At 39.5% G+C, this 12,334-nt stretch overlaps 1 protein-coding gene across 3 annotated transcripts in view; it reads left to right on the top strand.

Annotated features, from left to right (window-relative positions):
• Nucleotides 1–12,334, top strand: part of ARHGEF28 (Rho guanine nucleotide exchange factor 28) — a 290,776-nt gene that overhangs the window by 108,651 nt on the left and 169,791 nt on the right. Inside the window, exons 3-4 of one of the 3 annotated variants that reach the window (XM_081053984.1) lie at nt 6,656–6,803; nt 9,703–9,996. In XM_081053984.1, coding sequence (XP_080910110.1) covers nt 6,656–6,803; nt 9,703–9,996 — 442 coding nt within the window. The remainder of the gene's footprint in view (nt 1–6,655; nt 6,804–9,702; nt 9,997–12,334) is intronic. The other 2 variants (XM_081053985.1, XM_081053983.1) reach the window with 2 other exon arrangements.

Below are 12,334 nucleotides of genomic sequence, written 5' to 3'. Positions count from 1 at the left end.
GATATTTCCTCGTGGATCTAACCAACTTGTATTCACCTGTATTTTGTTGGCTTAGTTTTGGTTTGGGATAATAAATTTGAATGGTCTTGATATTTCACACTATACAAAAGGTGCTTTAAACATGCTTTAACACAGTGGTTCTTAACCTTTTTTTGCATCATATGCTTCTTGTACCCTCCTAAGAATTTCTGATTAAAAGACAGGCATTCTCTCCTGATGCATGCTGAAAACTATGCACATATCTTCAGAGAGATTAAGGAACATTTTTTCTGACCTCCCCTCTCCACCCATGTCTACCTGTAGATTTCAGGTTGAGAACCCTTGTATTAAGTATGTAAAATAAATGTTGAGTTAAGTATAAAGGTGTAGGTAAGTCATTAAATACTTGAACACTTGCTATTTGTACCGTAACATACTGGGGAGAAAAGTGTCCTGGATCTGGAACAAGATCATCTAGATTTGACTTGTGGCTCTGCCACTCACTGGACCTGATATTATCACTGCTCTCATTTATAAAATAGGAATTACTATTATATTTCCCAGGTATTACAAGAAATCACTTTATAAATTGTGAAGTACTGTATACATAAAAGATATATATGGATATGGATATGAATATATATACGTAATATGTGTGTACACATATAGGAAATACTTTTTGCATTTTCATACTTGGTGTTTAAGAAGTAGTTCAGTTTCATAAAGTAATTGGATATAAAAGACTTTGTGCCCATAGCACTTTTCTTTGGAATTGTGCTTGAGGAGTAGAAAGAGGATAACCTAACTTGGAGGTTGGGTCAGAAATCAAGACACCCAATACTGTTCATTTGCTTTGGGATCCTGAGCTAGTTAGTACTAGTACCTGTACCTTAATTCCCGTATAAAATGGTATAATGTATTTGTTCTTTACTTTTTCAAGGATCTTACAATGTTCAACATACTGTGCTCTGTAGCGAAGACTCTGGGTATAATTACTAATTTTTTGTTGTTATTGTAAAGAGGACAAGTTTCAAATATGAAAAACAATCAAATTTGATCACTTAGAGCTTTATATTCATATTATGATAATGGTTGTCATGGCATGTGTTAGTAAACTTCCACTATAAAATTTAACATGTCAATTAACATTTACCTTCATTGTGCTTCTATCCCCAAAATTATCCTATATAAAAGCTGTAGAATACTAGAATACCTTAGAAATCAGTAGAACAGTCTTAATGTCATATAAAAACGTGACCATTATTATGAAAAAGCATTTACATTTGTTTGTTACTAGAAAAGCTAGAGTTCATAACATTTTTGAATTTTTTGATGCCTTTGAGAATATGATAAAAGACAAACATTTTCTCAGAAAATTGGACACTCACATACATAGAAAAACAATTTTGCTAACAATTTAAAGACATTCTCAGACCACCTTAAACTCATTTATGGACTCTCCCTGTGGCCTCAGATTAAGAAACTCCACTATAAAAAGATGCACACTTTGTTGTCATTGTCACAATTTGAAACTACAGTATTTGTTTATTGCCTACTCATGCAAGATATTTTAGAAACTAGATGGTTAAGGTTGTTGTCCCACAAATGATATTGTTACTAACAAAGTATAATTATATACAGATACATCGTGTATAGAGGGTGAGAGAGAAGAAAGGGAGAAACGGAGAACATTAGTACAAGAATACCCAGTGATTAGGGTAACACAGCCACCAAATTATTCAGGGTATTAGAGACTCTGAATTAGGGACCACAGATTAATGAAAAAATATTTAGAATGTGCACATCACTGTTACTGACCACTTCCATCTTAAATGCCATTGGAAGAGGAGTAGAGTAGGAGAGTTGGAAGTTGAAGGTGGCAAAGACATTTAATATCTTTTTGGTTCTCTGAGAAGAAATCCATAGATGTTGCGGCATTTTATGTGGAGTCTTGGTCATTGACAATTATTGATTCATTTTACAAGTAGAATTTCCCTAGGGGATGCTTGATGGTAAAAAACACTGGTTTAATTTATTTGATACTTTTGGTTGTGCTTATATCGAAATATATTTAGTATGATAATATTTAGTTCAATTCGACTTTACATTGGTCGTTCCTATTTTCTATGTTACCTGGCCTTCAGAGGTTTTGCAGGAGTATTTGAGTGCTTTTTAATTTGGGCAAGAGAAGGGAAAAGGTGGTACACCTTCACTCTTCAGAGGGGAAAGGGAATGATTCTGATGTTGATCTCAGTTGATTCACTCGGGACAGTGAAAATTTTGAGCTGCCTAAGGCAAAGGTGAATAGAGGGAAGAATATTCAAATGAGAACAGAAAATGGAAGATTAGAATTCTTTAAATCGAAATTTAATCAGGCTGCTAAGAATGATGGCACCATTTAGTAATACAATTTTATAAAAATGGGCAATAAATTTCAGTGACAATGGAGAAACTATAAATTTGAATGAGAAACTGTTTATTATCTGTTAGGGAATACTAAAAACAACAGTTTGGGCTAACTTGGGATGAAAATGATACTTTTGACCAGAATAGGTGGTGTTGAAAGTTGATAAAACATGTTTGGAAAGCTGTTTCACAGCTTGTGACAATTGTTCACATTCTTGGACCCATTTCTGGAATTTTATTCTAAAATAATTTAAAACGTAAAAACAATGTACATGAAAATGTTTACTGTAGTATTTTTTATAATGTTAACAAGCTGCAAATATCCTTAATGTACAACAATAGAGGAATGATGAAATCACAGAACATCAAACACTGAATGGAATGCAATTAAAAATGCCAACAATTGTAACAACTTGGAAAAATACTTTTGATAGAGATAAAAGCACAACCATATTTGTATTTATGCCATGAGTATACATAACTATGTAATAATTAGCTGTACATTGAGCAAAGACTGGAAGGAAATAGGAAAAATGAAAAAAAGTTGATACATTAGTGTGGTGTCAGTATACAAGGTGTGATAAAAAATATGGTGAATGTTTAAATTAAAAAACAATTATTACAGTAAAGGACATTGCCATTAATCCCCTCTCAAAATACTCCTCACTTTGAACACACTTATCCCATCTTTCTTGCCACTTTCTGAAGCAGTTCTGAAAGTCCTCTTTTGTGAGTGTCTTTAGTTGTACTGTCATGGCTGCCTCGACGTCCTGAATCATTTTGACTTTGGGGAAGAGCCAGAGACACATGGCGCCAGGTCCAGTGAATAAAGTGGATGAGGATACACCGTAATGTTTTTATTTAACAGAAATTGCCATACCAGAAGCAATGTGTGACAGGGAGCATTGTTATGATGGAGGATGAAGTAAAGGCGCTCACAAAAGAGGACTTCCGGAACTGCTTCAGAAAGTGGCAAGAATGATGGGATACGTGTGTTCTAATTGAGAGGGAGTATTTTGAGGGGGATTAATGACAATGTGTCGTTTATTGTAACAATTTTTTAATTTAAACATTCACTGTATATTTTGATCATACCTTGTAGATGAGACTTAGATATCTTTCATTGCTATCATTTTGTTCAATAACGAAACTTTTAGACAGCCTTCTTATTTTATGCACTTATGAATTATGTTCAGTTTTGCATGAATTGGGCATTTATTTGATATGAAGAGTATTTTTGCTCAGAATGGACAGTTGTGGTTCCCAAAACGACTTGTTGACTAGTCCATTCTTTCCCCACTGATTTGAAATGCCACCTTCATTGCATAATTACCACGCATCTGTCTCTGGACTTTAGATTTTGTGGTCTATCTCTGTGCCAGTATCACACTGTGGTTTTAAATTACTGTGGTTTTATTGTATGTTTTGCTTTGTGATAAGTAAGTCCTGATTCCTCCCCCCACAGCTCAAACGTCATTCTTTCTCAGAACTTTTGTTTCTAGTCTTATGTATTTATCCTTCCAGATGAACTTTAGAATAAGCTTGTTGAGTTTCATTTGAAAAATTCAGTTTGGGTTTTAATTAGAGCACCTTACATTTAGAGATTAATTTTGGGGAGATAAAAATTTAGCCTATTATGCCTCCTATTATTTCCAGAAGTTTCAGTGAAATAGCTGAGTACTTTTTTTTTTTTAAATTTGGGTTGTAGTAAATTGACAGAGAGATGATAACACATCTCTTTTATTTTCTGTGTAGAAGCAGAGTGATTCTGATATGGATGCCAAAAATTCACTTAAAACGTTTATAGTTTTTAATTGCTTAAAGCAAAGTGTGCAATTGAATCCAGATGGAGACATGATGGAGGCACACTGGAATTCTGTAAATTCAAATTTATCTTTGCCATTCATAAAATTAGTGGCCTTTAAAGAAAAGTAGCAGATTTTCAGTGGCCACACTGACTACAAAGACCCCAATCTTAGCTAAAAGTTGTCACCTGTGGCTGATTATTTATGCTGTACTTGTTCCTCAGTACATTTTTAGAAGCCTGTTCCTCCTTCTGTATCCTTTGTAGCTTTATCTAAATCTCCTTTGAGCTTTATCTAACTTTTCTGATTGAAAACGTTCTTTCATATTCATATTTTCTTTCCCTGTCTTCCTATTTCTCTCTAGCCAGCTCCCTCTCCTGCGCTCCCCCCATCCCCTTCTGTGTCATTGGCTTTCTCTTGGTTTCTTTGTCACCCCCCCCCATTCCCTCTGTCTTTCTGATCTTTTTGTGATTAGCAAATAAGAAACTTCTTTTATTGCTGAATATTATTCTTAATGCTGGGACTTGTGGGCCTCTCTCTTTAATGGGCACGTCGTATTTCTGACCTGACTGCTGTTGTTTATCTTCTTTTATCAGGCGTGAAGCATGGCATGATCTTGAAAAGGAGGCATAACTGAATTATAAAACTACTGTTTTGGGTTGTACTGCATTGAAAAAGGTTGCAGTTAAACTCTTTCATAATTTGCAGTCCTTGTTCACCCAGCCAGATAAATAGTAATATGATCATTATTTTGAATAGACGCAGACTAGCTATCCTTGTGATCTGTGGAAAAACTTAGATCTCTTAATATAGTTTGGTTTTTAAGAAAAAAAAAAATCAACCGGTCAGGTCAGATTCTGTCCGTGGATAATTAACAGTCGCTTTAGCAACCAGGAACATGACTAAAGCAAGCTGTTCTTCCTTTTTTAGGAAATGGAATTTCATCTAAGTTTCCTCTCTCGGTCATGTCAGACATTTGTTATGGCTTCTTGCTTTTCAGATGCTCTTCCTGAACTTTTTTTTGGAAGCTATTGTATGGTAGATTTTTCTTGGCATGTTACTTTCTATTGATTATATTTGTGCATGTGTGTGAACTCACACGAAGAGAAAGGACAAAATTGGGAACCGGTGACTTTTTTCAGAACTCTACAATTTGTATTTGTACCTATTGAAAACTTAAAATAATATTTCATGTGTGTCATGGAATGCAAACCACTAGAAAAACATAACCTTTCTATTTTTAAAATTTTAGAAGAAATAAGCATATTACTGGAAAGAGGAGCTCCACACCGATTTTGGTTTTGATGCTGATTGGCCTAACTCTTAATCTCCTCCGGAATATCTTGTTAATATCCATCAAAGACAAGCAGATGTTGAGGAGACTATGTAGACTTTTCTCTGTTCACTTTTCTCCCCTGTCACAGGGTGAGGAATTCTCAGAGGGTGGGTTTGTTTTTGTTGGGCGAGTACACAAAAGCCCAGACGCTTCTCCACACTGGGCCAAGCTCTGGAGGCCCTCCAAAGTGGGCGACCCTTTCCACCTTCTGGTTTCCATTTCCCTGCCACTCCCATAGGCTGGGTGGAATGTACCCTCTCCCTGGAGCCCCCTTTGTATTGCCTTTTTTGTTTGAGGGGAGGGAGTGTCCTGAATAGTCCAAGGTCCCAGGACCATCTGGCAGGCTTGTCCATCGCTGCTGCTCCCTGGGCTGCAGCCCTGCTGCTGTAGCCCCTCTCCACAGCCTCTGGATGGGAATATACTGCAGAGCGCAGTCTGCTGCACACTTCCTTGACATTCTCCCTCCTCAGAGCGCCTCGGTGACCCAGCGGGGCAGCTCCTCTCCTTGGGACCAGGACACTTAGCAGGGCTTTGTGCCAACCAGAAGCTCTCAATAGAAAGTATGAGGCCCAACCAGATGAAAGTGGGCTTGGAAATCCCTTAGAGATGACAAATAGCAATGGGAAAAGGCACAGCAAGCGTGGGAGCCTGTGCTGCTATTTATTTGGCAATGTTTGCGTGTATTTAAGGTTCTTAAACTCGACTGTGATCCAGTACAGGTGAAGGCCATTGCTAAAGAATAAGGATTTTGAAACTTTATGCCATGATGGTATCTCAGATAGAGGAACAAATTAATATGAGCAATGATGTTCATCAGATAGGAATTCAAACAGAGTTAAAGACAAGTATCACATTTTCATATCTATTAAATTAAAAAATTCTTCCCTGTGCTCCACACGTCTTCAACTTTAAGAACAGAACAAACCAGCTCTGATATCAGGCTGCAGTATATCAGAAAGCATCTTCCTGTCATCCAAGATGTTGAAAAGAAGGATTCGTAGTATTGGAGTTTGCTCCCATGAAGTGAACGTGACCAACCCTGCTATCTGGGATCTGGGTCCTTTTTAATGTGGTTTCTTAGAGCCAGAATGAGGAAGTATGACGATGCCCCAACTTATTCATTTTTCAGGGGCAGATGACGGTCTATGCGAAGTTTGACAAAAATGTGTATCTTCCTAAAGATGCTGAGTTTTACTTTATTTATAATGGATCTCATCAGAGGCATATCGTGATTGCAGAGCGCGCGAAGGATAACGTTCTCCAATCCAGCGTTCCAGGTGAGGTGTCCTCTTTACTGTGCAGTTGGGAAAACTGTCTGCAAGCATCTTCCCACCAGGGATAGAATCCAGGAAGAGGACCAGGAAAAGAAAGTGAACCATGCTCCAAAGAGGGATGGTTGTTTGAGAGAATGCGTGTGTCTGTGCGTATGTTAGGAGAAGCACTTACGCTGGGTTATCTCACATCTGAGGTTCTTCCAGCTGTGTCTGCAGCTCACTGAGTAGCTTTGTATTAGATGTTAGCTCTCAAGGTTGGGTGTGCTTTGGATGCAGTCCAATTGAGGTGACACTGGATCTTGGGATTGCCTCCTGTAGTCCTAGGGCCCCTTGCCAGGGATGGCTTAGGCAGAACTGAGACAATAGGAATTCAAACAGTGAAAGACAAATATCACATTGTCACATCTGTGGTCCAGTATAGGACCACATTGACAGTTGTCTTCATTCTTCTTCCTCATTCCCCTGTGGACAGTCCAGCAGCCCTAGGATCCACCTCTCCCTGCCTGCTCCCTTTGGTGGTTGGGGTTCTTTCCCTGGCACCCTGTCCACCCAGATATTTTCTTGCTGGATCTCAGGTTCCAGAACTTTCTTTTCCCACCACCAAAAATATTCACATTCCAAAGTCTGTAACTCTCCCAGATATTGTCTTCAATCATCTTGGTGACATGATAGATGACAAATTAATGTATCATGTTAATGTGTTATAATGAGCTAATAGCCCTTTTCAGATACAATTATTTTGTGTTTTCATGGGGGTGTGGGTTGTACAGTGAGACATCAAACTCTAGCCTAAAGGTGAAATTAAGATATCATTACCTGCAGGAAGGGAGGATTTTGTTCTTGTTTGTTGATTGGTCGGTTTTCCTTAGCTGTGGGTTTTTCAGGCCCTCTTAAATTGTATCGTTTATCGTGTAGGTAACAGGTAAGATTGACCTTGTTTTTAGAGGAAAAATATTTTTAAGTGCTTCTGTAGTATATCTGTTACCTACTCAAAGAAGGTAGACAGTAAATATGGAAATGCAGGCATAGTTAGAACTGTAGAGATGTACAAAGACCTTTCAGCCCTACCTGAGCTTGGTTACTGAATCAATCTGTTGTCCAGGTTCTGAGACTGGGCAATTTGAAGCACTTCTCTCTTGTCCATTAACTCCCTTCCTTATAAGAAAAAAGAAGAAAATCAAACCACAGGGTCACTTTGTTACTCTGGCTGCTGGTCTCTCTTGTTACTTTGGCTGCTGGTCTGCCCTTTTGCTTTGACATTACATTTATGTCTTTCCTGCTGTTAGGTTCCCATCCTTTTCTTGGTTTCCTCTTTTATGAAGCTCTTTATAGAGAAATAATAAATATAAAGTGCCACTTCTAATATCTTTTGTCTAATAAAACTTGTCTTTTTCTTTACTTGCATGTAGGAGTGAACCTCCTTCCCCACTCTTTGTGTGTGAAAGAAAATCTTATTGATTATATTGTGGCCTGCTTAGAAGTGAGGGGTCTTACCTTCATTTTAACAGATTCCCTACAAGCAGGTGACAGTGCCTGTTTCTGAGCCTTAAATTTTCCTGGTTACAGCTTTACCAGGGTAACCTTTCAGAAGTATGTAGAACAGATTTCTGTAATTATATATTAGACACGTATAGTCTGGGGTGAGGGTTGCATTCTGTGCTTGCACATTGGACCACTTTTTGTTTTCTCTTCGTGTTTTAAAAATTGATAAGCATTTATTATGATGGAATTCTCCCCACCTTTTTTTTTTTTTCTTTAAGAATGGGTAATGTCCAGGTGAAAATCAGAAATTTCTGAACTTAAAGGTATGATAAAGCTGACCCAGGGATCTTTCTATTGACAAACTAAAAGTTTATACAATACTTTCATCAATGTCTCTGACAAATAGTAGGGCATTTTGCTTTTTTATGGTACTTTACAGTTTAGTGTGTGTTTCAGAGGATTTTCTCTTATGAAAAGTGGACCACTTTTAAAGAAGCAATGTGAAAATGGCAGTAGTTCTTACTTAGTAAAGCTGGGATGCTTTTGTTCCTTGAAACCCTGGCACTATAGCCTTTGGGGAAAGGCTTTGGAGAATAAGGCAGAACAGGAATGACTTGTACTCATTAGCTGTTTGCTTGGGGGTCAGTGGTGGCTGAATGTTAACTCTTCTTCTATACAGCTGTGATTATCAAAATCACAGGGGTTTGGTGGTACTAATTCCTGGAAATTCTCTAGGGGCAGCATGAAAATACACCTGATAAAAGTTCACCAAGCTTGGCAAAATGAAAGAAGAGAAGTGTAAGAAGGCAGAACAAATAGCAGGATTAGGTGACCACCCATACCAGAAGTATTAAGAACACCTATAAGACAGAGAAGCCATTCTCAGAAGCGGGGGGCTCTGAACAATATATATAAATATTTTTGTTGAGTAGTCTTCGCCCACCCCCACTCACATTCCGAGGAGCTCTGTAGAACTACGATGAAGTTGTATAATTTTTTTGTGCTACTTTATAAAACGATCACTTAAATAAATACATAAAAACATGTGATTCAGGAGGAAATGGCAGAGCAGAAAATGGCAAAGACCTTTAGGATGACAAAATTGAAATCGGGGGTAGGGTAGATATAAAACGTGAAGTTGTGCCAAGTAATAGTAATCTTGAGTAATCTTGGGAGAACAGACACTGAAATGCTCAGAGCTCATAAAGGTTAGTTTAAAAATCAGGAGTCACTGGAAGATGGAGTCAGCTTTAATTTGGGCCCACAGGCTTGGCAGCATTTAAAGATAACTGGCTGCATTTCCTTTCGCCTTGGTGTCCTGGAGCACGTGGTCTGTTTAGGCTGTGCCGTGAGACTGGTGGCTACTATGATAGCATCTCCTGTAGACTTTGTGTGAACTGTTCACTGTCTTATCGTCCAGGCCATGGGCTCCAGGAGACCGTGACGGTGTCTGTCTGCCTCTGCTCAGAAGGTTACTCCCCAGTGACCATGGGTTCCGGCTCAGTGACCTACGTGGACAACATGGCCTGCAGGCTGGCCCGTCTGCTGGTTACCCAGGCTGATCGCCTCACAGCCAGTAGCCATCAGACCCTGCTGACCCCGTTTGCCCTGACGGTGGGATCATTGCCGACCTTGGATGAGGAACTCGTGCTGGCTCTGACTCATCTGGAGTTGCCTCTTGGGTGGACTGTCTTGGGAAATTCTTCCCTTGAAGGTGGGTCTTCACCAGAATATTTGCACATCTCCTCTCTATGTCAAGTTCAGAATATGTCTTACAAATTATTGTTGTTTTCTTGGGTGGGTTTTCCTGCCCACTTTTGACCCAAGCCTCAATCTGATGTGGCTGGTTTCCCCGAGGTCCTGAAATCCTGACCTACTCATCTCTGGGTTGTTGATGCTTCTCTGTTCCAGGAGGTGAAGAGCTTTGCCTCAGGAGAAAAGGACTGTTGTTTGTGGTAGGCTCTTGAGCCAGCTGCTTTAGGCTGTGGCGCCACTTCCCTGCATGTTTTCTTGCTGTGAGAAGGGGCTATTGCTACCCCGTTTCCAAATTGGTAGGGTCAGTGGGCAATGAAGACCATGCAGCCAATGTCTACTTCCTGGCTATAATACCTCCTAGGCAAGTTATTTTAGTTCTGATGCCCAAAAGGTGTGATTTATAAAATGAGGTGTAATAGTACCCACTTCATTGGCTTGTTGTGATGGTTACATTAGATAATGTATGGCGAAGCTTCTAGAACAATGTCTGGATATAGTAAGTTCTCAGTAAAAGTTGACCTTTGTGTGCAGATGTGAATGGATTTCCATATGTAGAGAGTGTATTGTATGTACATATGCAGACAGAAAATTGCAATTGGTCTGGACAAATGAAGCTACAGGCAAAGGGATAAAAATCCTGGTGTTCTAAACAATTCCTTGAAAATTTCTAGGAACGTTTTAAGACTTTCTCTAAGAACAATTTATAGTACTAGAGGTAACATTGCCTGTAGGGTCCATTTTGATGGACTTGTAATGGAACTTCTCTACAACATTAGTGTTAAGGGACAGAGTTAACACCCTTTTTCCTTTGTGCTCCTCTGATTGGATGAATTCTACCGCCCTGTCTCCAGTTTTGCTGATCCTTCCTTCCACTAATCTAGTCTGTTGTTGAACCCTTGCATTGTATGTTTCACTGCAGTTATTATATTCTTCACCTCTGTGATTTTTGTTTGGTACTTTTTACTATTTTCTGACTCTCTGTTGAAAGTCTCACTTTGTTTATGCGTTGCTCTCCGGACCTCAGTGATCATCTTTATGACTCTAACTTTGAACTCTCTATCAGATAAACAACTTATCTCCGTTCATTAAGATCGATTTCTGGAGATTTATCTTTTTGTTTGGAAAATATTCTCTTTTGTTTCTTCATTTCCCATGGCTTTCTGTTTCCCATGGCATTACATAAAGTAACCATCTCTCCCAGTCTAGACACACTGGTCTTGTGTAGGAAAGGAAACTCGTCAATCAGTCTGGCCCAAACTTATGGTCCCACTGAAACCTTTGTGATGTCCAGGTTTCTGTCTTTGTTCTTAGTGGCCCCTAGTACTTGAGAGTGTGCCAAGACCCATCAGTGTCCTGAAGGGGAGGATCTCACTCAACACCTAGATTCAGGCTGATTAGAAGGTGGAAGCTGGGAAAATATGCAGTGAAACCTCTTCCAGGGAAAGACTGGGGGATAAGATTTTTTTGTTTTTGGTTTTTTTGCTTGCTCCTTCTGTGCTGAACCCTGGTGGGATAGCTGCAGTGAGTACTCATGTGAACACCCATTAGCTGCTTCTTTATCCACTACAGTCCTTGTGAATGCAAGCCCATTGGCTATCAGAACCAGGTGAGCTGAGAACCTGTCCTTGGTTGGCCAGATATATGTACAAGCTCCTTCCAGAGAGATGCTGGTGATCTGGTTTTATTGATGGAGTGAGCTGAGTGAGAAGGGATGAATGCCCACTGGCTCCCCTGGGGTCCAGCCAGCCCCTGCATGCATGCTTTTAGAAGCTGGACCTCAGGCAATAGCTTGTATGCAGTCAGTTTCCTTCCAGAGTAAGACTGGGAGATAGGTGTTTCTGCTTGCTCCCCCTACGTCAAGCCCTGGAGAGATAGCCATGGTTCGTGTTTGGGTGACCATTGAGAACTGCTTCTTTGTTTGCGATAGTCCTGTGGGACTTGTGGATTCAAGCCCCTTTGGCTTTCAGAGCTAGGTGTTGTGGGGTCCCATCCCTCAGGGTTAAGCCTTAAAAGTTGGGGTATTAGATATGTGATCCAGATCCTTTACTCCTTTGGGAGAAGCTGGGAGTTGGCTGTTCCCTTCTGATTTTATGGCTCTGTGCTGGGAATGGGATTTATGATGAGTGTGTCACAGCTTTTCCTATCCATTTTGATGTGGGTATCTTCTCATTCATCTTGTGTGTAGGAGTCATTCAGTTAGTTTCTGGCTTTCTCTCAGAGAATTGCTCTGTGTACAGCTGTACATTTGGTGCTTCCACAGGAGGAGGGAAATTCAGAAGACTCCTATGTCTCCATCT

The sequence above is a fragment of the Rhinolophus hipposideros genome (assembly GCF_964194185.1).
Source record: "Rhinolophus hipposideros genome assembly, chromosome: 7".
In the NCBI taxonomy this organism is placed as follows: domain Eukaryota; kingdom Metazoa; phylum Chordata; class Mammalia; order Chiroptera; family Rhinolophidae; genus Rhinolophus; species Rhinolophus hipposideros.
The sequence above is the reverse complement of the archived record's forward strand: the minus strand, read 5'-3'. Positions and strand labels throughout refer to the sequence as shown.